At 46.0% G+C, this 14842-nt stretch overlaps 1 protein-coding gene across 2 annotated transcripts; it reads right to left on the reverse strand.

Moving 5' to 3' along the window:
• Positions 1 to 166: 166 nt before the first annotated feature.
• Positions 167 to 5911, reverse strand: CST7 (cystatin F). 2 transcript variants are annotated; one of them, XM_015622454.3, is made up of 4 exons: positions 5776 to 5911; positions 1292 to 1464; positions 929 to 1045; positions 167 to 482 (listed from the first exon to the last, which is right to left on the reverse strand). In XM_015622454.3, exons 1-4 carry the CDS (start codon positions 5846 to 5848, stop codon positions 390 to 392), a joined length of 456 nt encoding a protein of 151 aa, XP_015477940.1. In that variant the 5' UTR covers positions 5849 to 5911; the 3' UTR covers positions 167 to 389. The 2 variants fall into 2 exon arrangements, with proteins under 2 accessions (XP_015477940.1, XP_015477939.1); XM_015622453.3 differs by having other exon boundaries at positions 5773 to 5911.
• Positions 5912 to 14842: the final 8931 nt, after the last annotated feature.

The following is a 14842-nucleotide window of genomic DNA, read 5'->3' on the forward strand; positions in this document are numbered from 1 at the left end:
AGGCAAACCATCCCGAGCTTTCCTCGGTGTTGTATTCACATGTGCTGTTGCTTAGGCTTGTTTCCATCATGGCTTTGTAAAGGTTGATCACAAAACAAGTGTAACAGAGCTTCCTGGGAGTGCTTGGAAATTCAGCCAGAGGATGGATGTCGACAGAATGACAAGACTTGTTCATGTGCAGTTTAGTTTTGGAAAAACAGATACACAACTGGATAGCAAAACATTCAGTCAAGGCAGGCCTTGTCTTTGGAGTGTCTTTCTCAAGGGAAAAACAACCATGTGCTATGAAAGAAGAGCTCTTTGGCAGTTCTGTACAGCTGTTCCCCACTTCAGTATTGACCTCAGCAGTCCAGGCAAGGAAAAACTCATGGTGGGAGATCCTGTGTAAGTCAGGCTCTAAGGTCTTGGTGACAGTGGGCAACAGGGATATGTACTTTGTGTGTCCAAGGTGTTATCCAGACCTCAAAATAGCATCTCAGCATCTGTGAATAAAAGGGGAATAGGTGAGAAAGTTCTGGAGTGTGCTGATTGACCTCAGCACTGCAGCCATGATGAGGCAGGAGAAAACAGCATCCTTTTGTCTGCCTGGTTTATCCTAGGAAAAATACTGTTTGCTAAATCATCCTGTCTAGTGGGAAGGCCTGTGTAAAGTGTCTCCCACCCAGGAAATGTATTTAGCAGCTACTCTATTTCTGCACACTCTCCTCAGTCACCCAGGAATACGGGCCAGGTGGATATGTCTGGTTCAACTCCTTGCAGACAGGAGCTGGCCCTGGATGCATGAAAGGTGATAACCTGGCCTCACCCCAGCTGGCTCTGCAGAGGAGAGGCTTGTACACATATGGACACATGGCAGAGCTGGTCTAAAAGTGATTGTACAGCTAATCCCCTGCAGTTCCTGGGAGCCCCAAGAGAATTGAACACATACCCGTTGCAGGTTTTTTTCCCTCTGAAAGTGACAGCTGTCCAGGCTGGAGTGATCCCTCTTCTCACACACGGTGCGTTTGATTTCCACGTGGAGCATGTACTTCAGCCCTCTGACAATCTAGAGAAAACAGTTCCCTCCTGTAAAGTGAGGGCAGGGGAAAGAGATGCCCAAACTTTGGCTAGGAATCAAGTGCTACACCTGAGAACTGTGTGTGCACCTACACAGAGCCCTCCTGTGCAGCAGTGCTATAGGGGACAGCTTTAGCAGTCCTCAGGAAGATCAGGGGTGTTGTGTCTTGGATGTGCCATAGGAGGGTCAATTAGAAGATGGTTTGGAGGACCATCAGGTGTCTGCTGCTCTTACCTGTACCATGGCTTTATTTATCTGTGATTCCTTAAACAGAAAGAGGTCATTGGAGCTGTTGTTGAATCTGTAGACCCCAAAGCGAGCGGCTTTGCGGACCCCGGGGTTGTTGGTGTTCACTGGGACAGGGGAGCCAGGTCTTACGGTTGAGTGGGGTGATGGTACATTTGTAACTGAAACAGCACAAAATATCAGGGTAAAACACATCAGGGACGTGAAAGGGTGGGAGCTTCAGCCCTCTAAACCAATTCTAAACCCTTTTACTTGCCCAATGTATTTGTTCTTCAGAAGGCCTCTGCTCACATCTATTACAAAGTAATTTTTGTTTGTATGTTTGAAATGGTGAAACACTGCTAGGAAATGAAGTGACATAAAGGGATGCTGCTGGAAGTGAAAACAGAGCTCAAAACAACTTAGAAGAAGCCAGTATCACAAATATTATTTAAATGTCTCTGCTATAACTCCCCATTTATAGAAGGACTAACTTTTAATCTGCTTATAAAGATAGGTCATGTTGCTCAGAGTACAGTACAGTTTTGCTAAAATATCAAACACTGGCTTGAGAGTCCTGCTGCTCTTAATTTGCATATCTTATCTTACAGACATAAGTTTTTACCCCACACCCCATCCTTAAACCTTTGATAGCATCTTGAGGTTTTTATGTTAGAAGGATTCAGATGTTAGGAAGAAACTCTTCACTGGAAGGGTGATAAGACACTGCTAATTGTTTAAGCCCTAGAAGTTTTCAAGTCTGGGCTAGATGGGGCTTGGAGAAACCTGCTCTAGTGCAAGATGTCCCTGTCTGTGCCAGGGGGTTTGGAGGCAGATGGCCTTAAAGCCCCTTCCAACCCAAAGAATTCTATGATTACCAAGGCCATGGAGTGGAGAAGCAAGGTGTGTAGGAAATGGAAACTGCGGAATTGGGGGTGGTTAACCCATGGCATTTCACATTAGAGCATTTCACAGAACCATTTAATGTATGTTTTTACTTGCTTGGGTAGCTCTTTCCCCATGCACCACTTCTTTTTCAATCATTTAAAAGAAGCTTGAAGCTTACAGTTGATGTCATTATTTCACCTCTTTTTGCATTTCCCTTCCTCTCCATTTTCCCACTTCTGAAATCAAAGAAGATGAAAAAATCTCCAATCCTGCAGAAGGTGCCATCCAGCCACTGCTAATGCCAAGGCCTGCCAGTGCAGGTGGCCCTGTGTGCATGCAGGCAGTGAGCCTGTGTGTGCTTGTGCACACAAATGTACACACAGGGGTTGTACTAAATCTGCTGTGAAAGTCAAGCTTTTTATCACCTCTAGCTTTTTTCACAGATAGATCTCTCACCCACAGCCAGCTGCACAGAGCATAGGCTGTGTACTGAAGCCAGTTTGCACTGAGAAACCGAAGACAGCTTGATGATCCAGAGTCTATTAAAAGAAAAAAAAAAAAAGAAACCAAACCAGAATTACATGCCATCATCAGCATGGAAGGTGACAAGAATTTATCTCACATGTTGCTTATGCACATCCTACTTAACACATGTCATGTCCTTCTCACAGGTGTTAATTGCTACACCCATTTGTAACAGTGCTCAGGGATTTACACCTTGAACTGCAGTGGAGAGACTCAATTCCACATCCCTCCTCAACCCAAGGATGTACAAATCCATCTCTCTTCCTGGCTGATACACCAACGACCTTAATGACCCCATATTTTCTTGCAGGGGGAGCTGAGAGACCCAGGCCATGTGTTGGAGGGAAGCAGATGTTCTGCTTTGTGTCTGGTGTGGAGGTGATGAGCTTTCCTGTGTCATGCCTCTCATCTGTGTTGGCACTGGGTGTGCAGCCAGCACTGGGCAAATGTTGTGGTGTTTTTTCACCCAACAGCCCAGAATCCGCTTCTAGGTTCCAAGACTGTTCGCTGTGGGATGGTGTTTTCCCCCTGCAGCAAGGGTGGGATTCAAGAGTCACAGAAGCTTGTGACCATTCAGCCTCAGACCGAAGACAAACACATCTCACCCAGTGCTCAGCTCATGGGTGAAACTTTTCACAGGGGTTTGAGGCACTGGCATCCACAGGTGATCCAGGAGGGCCATGCAGGACCTGTCTACAGGCAGAAATGAGAAATGAAGCTCGAGCCAGAGCAGAGCCTTGGTTTGCCCACAAGGCCAGCTGTCCTCTCTCTCAGAAATGCCATGCTTTATCCTGTGCCATCAATACCAACCCAACAGCTATAGGGACTAGCTTCTTCCTGAGCTCACCTCACAGCTGGGACATTCAGGACTGGACATTCTGGACTCTCATCCAGGCTGACAGGAGGTTGCTGCCTTGGGCTCTTGCTGCTCCCCAGTACCTTGCTTGAATATCTGCTCTCACACCTTTTGGAAAGTCCAGACACCTTTTGGTGTGGTAGTGGTGAGGGTGTTGACATCAGAAACTGTTCTTTGTAGAAGGGGGTGATAACCACAGCCTCTTTCAATCTTAACACAATGTCCTTTTGTGCCTTTTGAGAACCCTCAACACCTCTTGAGTTATGGTGACATTTTTTATAGGCATGGGGTGAATGAGACTGGCTGAAATCACACCTATGCAGATGGGAAGAAAACTATTCTGTGTATCATTCAAACCAAGAGTCAGAGTCCAAGAGCCCTTGTTCCTGACTCTGGTGCCTAGGAGATCCAGCAGTGTCACATATGGCCAGGCCTCTGAAATGCATCACCTGGAGAGGTGAGCAGGCTGCACAGGTGTTGTAGACAGCTAGACTCAATACACCATGTGTTGTAAGCAGGGGAGAGGTTATAGGTTATATTTTTTCCCCAGCTTTCACCAAGGGGTACTGGGCATTTTACCTCTTTCACCTGTTGCAATCTGGTGTTGAAAATTACTCATACCAGAGCAAAGTGAGTATAAAATCTACTGAGCCCTTATGGGAGATCTTCATCCTGCCATTTTCCTCTGGGGACTCTGATTCCTTAAGCCTAGGATTTGGTTTTCTTTGTATACTTTCATTCCCATTCAAGGTGGTCACTACATGGCACCCACACTAGTCTGAAATCACTTTTACTGTTTGGAATAGTTTGCAGTACTATATTTCCAAACCCTGGAGACTCTCTGATATGAGGTACCTGTAATTCTGATTTTCTCTCTGCAGCCTTTGACTGTTTCATCCCTGGTTTGGCTTGAGTGCCATTACCTAGAAATTTGAATTTGTGTAAGGTGATGCCCCATTCTAGACACAAGGCAGACTTGGCTCAGAGTGTCAAAGAGCAGTGCAGGGCTGTAGGCATACCAGCATTCCTGAAACATCCAGGCCTGCACAGAAGCACAGGCACAGCATAACCTGGCCAGGCACCTACAATACTCGGAGGCCACAAATGTGTGATCTCATAATCTGAGCAGACAACTCTTGCTGCTCTAGTGAGAGATGCTTAGGACCAGAGCATTCATATTCAGAGCCCATCCTTGCTCCTGGATTTAGAAATTTGAAGAGAGATGGAAAAGACAGCCCTTTTCCTGCTCCTTCTGCTAGGCAATAGTAGGGTTAGACCTTTTTCTTGCTCAAAATTAACAGGCAACCAACTGTTATTAAGCAAACAAGGGTTGTTCTTGCAGATATGAGTTGAACCCCGTATTAAGAAGCTCTCTCTTGTGCTTTCCTCCTTGAGGATTGCTTTGGGGACCTTGTTCCTGCAGTATGAGAGAACAATCCTGTGGATGCTCCCTCCTGGACTGCAGTGAAACAAATAAGCAGATTGCAACAGGTTGGTTTTTATTTTTTTTTCCACCAGATGCTTTGAAAAACCTCTTCCCCATTACTCCCTCCTTTAAAAACTTCCTTCCTCTAGCAAGGCTAGAGCTTTATCTTTACATTTAAGATATGGCAGAGTTCCTGCATGCCTGTGCAGCCCCCAAAGGAAACCACAGCAGAAACAAAAAGCTACTGGCTAACCAAACACCATCCCTGAGTTTTTCTGTGTATGAGAACCAAAGTAATACTGAAATATATTCAGTAATACTGAACCAAAACCTTCAGAGAAAAACACTCATGTCTGCAGCTCCCATTCTAAAGATTTAAGGCCAGCTGCAATCAAGAGAGTTCCCTTGCTCAGCAAAGAAAGAAATGAAACAGGTTAATGCTTCATTAAAAGTCAGCTAATCGGCACTCAAGTGTCCATCTGTACTTAGCAGTCAGATTGTTACCCACAGTCTTTAGATTTAATAATCAAGGTCATGCAGAGTTTAAACACTGACAAATAAGTTAAAACCATAAATTGACTTTAAAACCCCTAAATGATCTCCCTGGATAGCATGGATCACTACACAAGGAGAAAGTCTTTCGAGCAGTTGAGTTTTCAGCTGCAGCCTGAACCCTGCAGTGCTAAGCCAGCATGGGCAGCAGTCAGGGAAAGGCTGTTATTTACCAGAGCATCACATAGCAGCACCCACTGAACCTAAAACACAAGGAAAACAGAGATTACTTTCCATTCTTACCACCTGAAGTCCCGGTGAAGCTCCAGAGTGCCAAACAGCAAAGTGCAGTGAAGCCACAGGCGAAGTTCACTGCCATCTCCACCACGTCAGAAGAGGAGCCTGACAGCCAGAAGAATAACTGCCCTGCTTCCTGCCAGAGAAGAAGTGCCTCTGTGAATGCTCTTATTGGCTGGTGGGGAAGAAAAAAACCACCCTAAAACCCCCTGAATCATCACAGCTCTGATGCAGACTTTGTCTCCTGCTGATGACCACATACCTTGAAGCCCAGCCACAAAGCTGTGGCTTCGTGATAGTAGCACCAGTCTTGCATGAGGCAGCGACTTTTGCTTTGTGATCCTCAAGTATTGGGCAGAAGCATGGACAGATGCATATGATACAACACTGGAAAGGAGTGTGGGGGTGAGGAGAGTTACAGTCATGTGCTTTAAGGATCATGGGGAAAATTCATACCTAACAAATTGGCAATGAGCCCTGGGGATGTGGCTCTTGGCTTGCATATGTGGTGTGGACACCTGACAGAGATGATGGGTCCAGTGTCTTGCTTCCCCTGTGGTGGAGATGTGGGGTTTGGGTGAGGGAGATGGGGAAGTTTTAGGGGTACTTACCTGAGGGGCCTGTGTGGAACAAAAGAGGTAGGGAAAACATTTTGGGTTTGGTGGTAGAGGAGAACATCACACTCTACATTTATAAAAGGTGTTATGACAGCAGGAAAGGCCTGCATTAGTGAGGATGAGTTTTTTTCTAGGTGGTACCCAAAAATAAGATAAACAGGGGGAGAGGGGTGTTTTATCTCTCTGTGGCTTGCAGAGCTTTTCAGCTCTGTGATTGGATTCTCCAGTGTAAGTCCTTGGTTTCCAGAAGATCCTCTCTAGGCAGTGCTGGCCCATACTGAGGAGCTTGAAAGATAAAACAGGGAAAGGGCTTAGTTTCCAGACTTTGTGGTGCAGCTGAAATAACCAGCTGACAGATTCAGGAGACTGGGAGATGAAGTGCTGTCTCACTGGAGGGCTGAGAGGGGTGGACCTTGCTCTGTGTGTGTGTGCATTTGTTTCAGGTGAGCAGGAAGGTGATGGCTGCCTTTCACTTGCCCCACCAATGCTCCTTTTCAAGCAGAGGCCTCTTATGACCTCAAATAAAGTCCTAATGCAGGGTGCTGTGGGTGGTGTATAAGGGGCTAGAGGAAAATATTCTTAATGTTTTGTTGTAGGAAGGGATTAGATAAATCCTCTTTTGAAATGTCCCACAGAGAAACAATGGGGAAAGCATGGTGTGTCACACTGATCATCAGTCCCTCTTGCATAGGCTGCTGAATCAGACTCCTAAGCCTATGGAAAACATTGACACAGAATGAGAAAGACTATTGTGAGGGGATTTTTATTACTCTCCCTCCTTTTTTTTTTTTTTGAGCTCCCATGGAAGCCTGACCCATGACTGTGACACAGGCAGGGACTCCATCAGGAGTGTCTTCAGCTCCCTCCTTTCTCCTGAAGAGCTGTTCTCTACATTTGCTACCTCACTGACAGGTTCTGGAGAGTATCTTTCTAAGCCTATAGTCAAGTCAGGTCCTCTAACATGCAAGAAAGAGGTGTCTGGGACCCTGTAAGGCCCCAAAATTTGCTTGATGAGACACTTAAAAGGGCTTATGGGTTTACATCCACTCCAAGATAGAGGCATGGGAGAAATACTAAAGGATACTCTCAAGGGGTTGAATCAGTAAAGATGCCCTTTTACTGGCATCTTTAGAAAACCAGCAAACTTAGACAAAGTGTTTAGAGTACCCTATAGCAGCCTTCAGGTACCTAAAGGGGGCCTAAAAGAGAGCTGGGAGAGGGATTTTTGATATAGTGGCAGATCCACAGGAAATGGCTTCAAACTGACAGAAGGCAGTTTTAGATTAGATATTGGGAAGAAATTCTTTACTGTGAGGGTGGTGAGGCATTGGTACAGGTTGACCAGGGGCATTGTGAATGCTCCACTCCTGGAAGTGTTCAGGGCCAGGTTGGATGGAGCTGTGAGCAACCTGTCCTGGTACAATGTGTCCTTGGCCATGGCAGGGGGGGCAGAACTGGGTGACCTTTGAAGTCCCTTTCATCCCAAAACATTGTATGATTCTATAATAAAGCCAGATGGCAATTTCAGAAAAACAGCATGTGTTTTTAGGTGACACATTTTTTCCTGTCTTCTTCCCTTGCCCTTCCTTTCCATAAAAATTGATTCTTTATAGCTCTCCCATATCAAATTTTCCTTTTTCCAGTGCCCCTTTTATGATTTTGTTGAGGAAGTTTCTCTAGTTCTTTACTCCTAGGAAGTAATAGAGGGCTCACTAATGAGCATTAGCATTAATAGGGCTGGTATTATGTTAAACCCACCCCTCCATTTTCCCAATAAGAGCCAAAAACTATCAAACTCCTCTAAGGCCACAATGCACATATAGCTATTATTTTTCCTTGGGAGATTTTGTGTTGTGGAATAAACCAGTGGCTGGAGATTGTGACAGTTGTCCCTTTGCAAGGTCTCATTCCAAGTCATTCCAAGCAGGTGTCACTTCCTGGGATACTGTTCTGTGCCCTAAATCCATCTGCAAAACTGGAGCAGCATGATGTTTTGTCTGACATTCAACCCCAGAAAATGAATCAGATACTCTTATCATTGAAACTTCCTGCGGGTCACTGGCAGGAATTTCATCCCCTTTCCCTGGAAAACATGTGTAGATCTCCTCTACACCAGCCCAGGGCATGTGGAGCACTTTGTGGAGTCTATTTCACTCACTGAATTTCTCCGTGTGTGAGCAGGCACCCTGAACAGGGAGAGGATGTGTAAGTGGACACAGAAAGACTCAGGAATTATCCCAGAGTAAACAGAGCGTCTGCTTTAAGCAAATAGCTAGCCCTGGCTCAATCTAAATCAAAACTGTGATCCTTCTGCATTAAGATGGATTATATAGGTCTTGAAAGACTTGCACACATTAAGAACCCTGGTGTTTGGGGTTTTTTTGGTGTGAATAAGGGATGTTTATCATAAACCTTGGTGTACTGAGTCTGCTTTGTTTTCTGCAAGGGAATTTGCAGGGTTGTTGCATTCTCACTGTTGGCCTGAGTTACAAGAGGCTTTGGCAACAGTGCAACTCTGGGGACTCTTTAAATTAAAATTAAAAAAACCCAACCAAACTTCTATTATTCATAAATCAAGGATGTAATTATATCCTCCTTTGGACTGAAGAAGCAGAGAAGCCACTGTACCTGATATTTGATTTTCATTTGGAAGATGAGGTGGACTTCTTCATCATCACTTTTTGCTTCAGTTATTTAGGGCCAGACATTTGCCCCTGCAGCACAACCCAGCAGTTGCTACTGTGCCTCCTGGAACAATGCCAGCAGGATCTGCAAGAGATCCTGTTGCAATTAAACTCCTGTAAATGCAGTCAGCATCCAGCCCTGTACCCACAATATTTAATTTTCAGTTGTGACTCCCTTTTTGTACTTCATGGATCAGTGGGGGACTGTAAAAAAAACTAATCTCATTAACTTTTGCAGGGAGTTGGAGGATGACTGGAGTGTGTTTGAATTGTGCATTCCAAGGTTTTAATTAAGACGCATTTACCACTGTCAATAGTTGCATTTTTTTCCCTCTTTAAATCTTTTTAATATTTTCCAGGCTTTCATCAGATCTCTAGGGCAGCAAATTTAGTTGGTGTTGCTTTAATGAAGGGTCTGAGCAGGATATTCCATACTGGAGATCTGCACTTTGGAAGGGCAAAATATGTTGAGGTCCAGAGAAAGGATAATTCAAGGAAGAAGAACCAGGATAAAGAATCCACTTGAGGACTCAGTTCCTTCCTACAGCAGGAACACCTTGCCAGGCCAGCTTTTGTAAGTGGAAAACCACCCAGACAAGCCACAGGATACTCGAGCAGGGGTGTGGCTGAACAAGCTTGGTGAGGTACAAGGGGAAGGAGCATTCAGTCGGTGGTGGTGGTCACATTTGGGAGCATGTGTCCATGTACTCAGTAACAAGAGGATGCATGAGAGAAATTGATGGGTTGGCCTCCAACCAGAGAATTTGTCTATTTGCCTTTCCTGCCAGGTGCTCTGTAACTCACCCACATTCTCCTGTGCCTCCACTGCATAAGAACTGTGACTTTTCAAGGGGATTGAGGCTTGTGTAGTTGCATCTGATTTTTTTGGTTTTCCTACCTGCAATAACTTCTGAATTTCCATCCAATATGAAAGCAGTCTGGGAGGCTTGAGGATAATCTGGTTACCATTCATTTCTAGAGGAGAGACATGAAGAAGAAATAACTTGGCTGAGGCAGGGGTAGGGGACACAACAGTGTCATTATTTAGTTTATCTGCCAGCAGCACTGTCAGCTACTGTGAGAGATGGCTTATGAATTGCACTGCAGGGTGCTGTAATATATTTGTGAAGACCCATCCATTTTTTACCTTGTGGCTGTTTTATTAATTTTGACATGAATAAACTTGCCATCCCTTCCCCCTCCAACTGGAGAGTCCAGGTGCCTGGAAGCATTGGCTCAGCCCGCTGGCTGGGGTCCTCTTTGGAGACCAACCTGGTTAAATGGGTCTTTTCACATTGGAAAGTGTCCCTTAGGGAAGCTGCAGAGGGTTAGAGCTGCTAAAAAGCTATCCAGATGGCCAGAGCAGGGGTAGCAGTGAGAGGCTGCCTCAGGATGGCAGCTGTCAAGGATCAGATGAACGCTGGGTTTTCACTGTTCAGGATCTGTCCTAACACAAGCCATGAAAAAGCAGGTGCAAGACACGATAAGGCACTGGTACAGCAATGCAGGCCTGTGTCTGCAATGCAGTGTGTGCTGCAGGTCTCCCAGTGTGAGGGGAGAAAAATCTGTGCTCTCTAGCTGTGTTTGAAAATCCCTTCCACAGCACGGTGGGAGTCCTGTGCCTGGCAGGTAGCCAGCTATTCAGTGCTGGTGAGACTTGGATCTGACCAAGAAACCCCAGTCTCCTTCTGTTGTGCTGTTTTCCCTTTCACCAGGGCTGCCAGCTCTTCCCTGCTTCTTCACATCCATGAGGAACAACCAACAGCTGATCTGAAGAAGGGCTGAGATGTGCTTTCATACACAGGTGGCAACACCAGCATGTGCAAAATGCTCCCTGGGCTATGAGGATGCTGTTGTAGAATGGTGTCCTGTAGAGAGCAGAAAATGAGGTCCTAAATAAAATTTAAACCAAGCAGAACTGCGTGCTTGCCACTGTTACCTTAGGGACATGTGGTGCCCAGGCTGAGGGCAGCAAATGAAATCCCTCCTCCATTCCCAGACACTCTGCTTGTCCCTGTAGTTTTGTCAGAGGCTGAACAGCCACACAATTGTTACCTGCTGAAATCCATGCTGAATTACATGCTGAAAAATGTGGTTCTATAGCAAAAAAAAAAAAAAAAAAAAAAGTGAAGAATCAATCAGGGCTTAATGATTTTTCCCTGACTGCAACAAGGGCTGTTTCTCAGCAGTTGGAATCCCTGTCCTTCCACTCCCACTGAAAAGTTGAGGAAGTTTTTGATCACAGGCACAAAGTGAAAGCTTCAAAGCCCTTGTCTGCAGACAAAAGAGACTTCTCAAAAACAGCTCCACCTGTGAGGGCAGTTATGAACAGCCCCTGCTTTGTCAGTGCCTATGAAGAAAACCAGGTAGTTAACAAGGATGGAATAGCTGTGCTTCAGTTTTATAAAAGGATACAGAAATGCCACTAAGCCTCCCTGCTTCAGAGCACTGTGTGAGCTGTGCAGTAGTGGTCAGGGAACAATGGGATGCCTTTTTACCTTGTCTCGAGGTCCCGTGAGATTTGTGCACTTCTCCTGGAATGAACAAGTGCAGCTGGCTGTTGTAGACTGGCAGAATGAATTTAGCTGTGCTAGAGACACTGCTTGGGAATTTTCTGTAGAAGATGTTTTGTTGCAATGTCAAAATATATTGCTGTGAAATGAGCTCTCAGGTACCTTAGATTATATTTTTTTTCTGTTTTCCATCAGCAATACACAGCCAGAGCAAGTGCGAGTGGTTTGGATTGTGCTACCATTAAACAGGGCTGCTGCAGTGCGTCAGGGGAGCTGTTCTAACACATGCTGTGTGCAGGGTATGGAAAAGGGTCAAGCTGTGTGTTAACTTTGATCTCCCCCTGGGGCTGTCTTGGTTTTCCAGCACATTTAGTAGTACCTCATTTTGCAGTATGTGCCCTAGGTGCAGCCAAGCTCCATCACTTCCCCCTGGGCCCATGACCAGAGCTCTTGCTCTGGCTCAAAGATGTATCTTCTGTATAAGACTGGAGGAGTGGGAAGCTCTGTGTCAGTGTTGTTGCCCTGCAGTCCTTCAAATTGGCTTTTCTGGGCTGTGCCTGAGGGTGAAAGCTGAAAAGTAAGGAGTTATCTCTGGCAGTGGGAGCAGAGATGCAGGAGGAGAACAGACCTCCCTGAAGCTGACCCTCTCCAACCTCCCAAGCAGCTGCAGTGATCAGGTCTTCTCATTTATTTCTGTTTCTTCAGACTGCTGACCTCTCTGAGACAGCAGGATATCAGAGTTTGAGCAGAGATCAGTGAGCAGATCTCTCAGAAAGAGCTTTCCCCAAAGAATAGAATTGCTTTGTCACAAGCTGCTGGGGAAGACCCATCGCCAAGATGATGCAATGAGGTAAAGTGAGGCCCTGCAGATTTTCTGTGTGAGATGGAAAGAGCTGGGAGAATTTAAAATGAACACTGAGGTGTGAGAAAAATTCACTGGACACTCAGGGAGGTTGTTCTCCTCCTACTTGCTGGGCAGCCCAGCATCATCATGCCAGCACGATAATGAGCCAGGGAAGAGGGGAATGGCAGCCTTGGGACACTTCCACTTCCATCAAATAACTTGGGATACACACTCTCTTGTGTGGGCTGCCTACTTGTATGAAGGCATCATGCAGAAAGCCAAAGAACCAAGACATTTGCATGAAAGCTTAGAGAAGCAGCTGTGCCATTGAAGAGCTGGGAACACTTTTTTCTTTCCTGTGACAATAGACATTTCTTTGTAAACCATCAGGGTAGCAAGGAAAAGGTGGAGCTGAGATGAATTCAGAGCCTGTAAGCTACACCTCTGCTCTGAACTGGGCTGACATTCCAGGATGCTGTGTGTCCTGTGCATTCCTCTTGAGGTTGATAAAAGTGACCAGGAGACCTTGGACAGGACCTTGGAGCAGGCAGAGAATGGCACAGAATGTGAGACATTTTTGGGATTCATTCAGAAGCAAAGGAGTTAATTTTCCTCTCCTGGCCTCCCAGGTGTGGAATGGGAACTGTATCTCTCAGAAAAGTACTTGGAGCTGAGCTGAGGGTGAACTCCTGTTGATATGAATGCAGTTTCCATCCTAGCACTTCCTTTAGATGGAATTAGTGTCAAATGGTAAATCGCCTCCAATAGCTTGATGTGTCTGCCCAACCTCAGCTCTAGGACCACACTGCTAAACTCTGCAGACCTGTAAGAACTGCAGCCAGTAAAAAGAGGGCTTTGTCTTGATTTATATGGTCTGTGACTTGTAAGTCAGCTCCTATTTGATTCTTTTTCATAGTCTGTAATATGTAAATCAATTTAAATGGGATAAGCAACAGAGTTCTGAATGCAAAGTTCTTGCACATATGTATGAAAAAAACACGTATTTTTCTTTGATTTGGATTTGTTTTGCTGTGCATTAACACAATCTACTAATGAGGAGGTTTTGGAAGTGAGTAACCAGCTGTCAGACTGGTGGGATGCCTTGTGTGGCAGTCCTGTCACACAGAGAACTCCCCAAAGGCCTGGAGTCTGCTATTAGCAGTTGCAGAAAGGATGGACACATCAACAACTGCTGGTTGTAGTGACATTGGACAACGAAAACCTTCCCCCAGGTATATCCAGGCCATCTATAACTGCCCCCTTGACTGAGGGAAGGCTGCAGGTCACTGCCACCAGCAATGGCCCAGGAAGGGAAAGGAGCACAGGGGAAGACAGATGCTGGGCAACCACTGGCTCCAGTTAGGAAGAATTATCAACCTGGTGGGTGTGGACTTGCCCTGGGAGAGGGGAGCTGACTGGGGCACTGGGATCAGCCTGACCCTGGAATCAGGCAATCCATGCTCTGACAAGCAACAAGTAGTCTTCCTATGGCCTGACCATTGGAAAAATGAGGAGGAAAGGCCTTTCTCCACACTCAGCTGGGAAACCAAGCCAGGACCAGCTGCAAGTGGAAGAATGCCTGTGCCAGGGCTCTGAGCATGAAGGATGAATGTTCCCCATGCCCATGCCTCCTGCCTGCTTTCTCCCCATATGAGGTCAGGGTCGGGGACCCTCCCCAGCTCCCCCTCTTTTGAAGTGTTTTGACCCTTCAGTGAACAGGGTGTGAGCTGTGCTGCTGCAGCAGGAGCAGGGATGGTTTTGCATTCAAGGGGTTTTCCACACAGAGGGTCAGACTGCACAAAACCCAGCTGCAAGGTAACCCTGAGACAATCTGAATGAGGCTGTGAGTAGGAATTGGGGAACTTGCTGATTTAGAGGAGTCAGAGGTTGGTTCCATGGGGCAGAGAGCATGCCTCAGTCAAAAGGTCATTCTGACAGTTTTTGGAAAGTCAGGGAGGTTGAATGTGGATAAAGTGGGTGCAGATAAGCCCACAGGGAAAGAAATTTGGAACCTGCTGTACCACTGCAGGTTGTAATAAGGGGGCAAGCTGGTCCATGCCTGTAAGAACATCCTGATCCTTCTGCTGCAGACCCTGGCCCTAAACCCCACATCAGCACAGCATGATGGAGAGTCTTGTGACCAGAGCCTTGGGCTGCTGAGTTCAGGAACAAATAGAGATGTCTTGAGGCACTTTTGGGGAGAGCGGGTTAAGCTGGTATTTAGGCAGCCTGAGCTAAATAGAGGCTTTCCATTAGGTATATGAAGAAGTTGTCCTATCTTTCCAGTCATTTCATCAGGTTCTTTGTGACATACTAAATAGGCTGGCAGCACCAGCATCTAAGGAACTCCTTAGATCCACAGTTCCTGAAGGATGCCTTTCTTCAAGGCTTTGGCTTCATGCACAACATCAGAAAATG

This window comes from Parus major, chromosome 3 (assembly GCF_001522545.3).
Source record: "Parus major isolate Abel chromosome 3, Parus_major1.1, whole genome shotgun sequence".
NCBI classification, from domain to species: Eukaryota; Metazoa; Chordata; class Aves; order Passeriformes; family Paridae; genus Parus; species Parus major.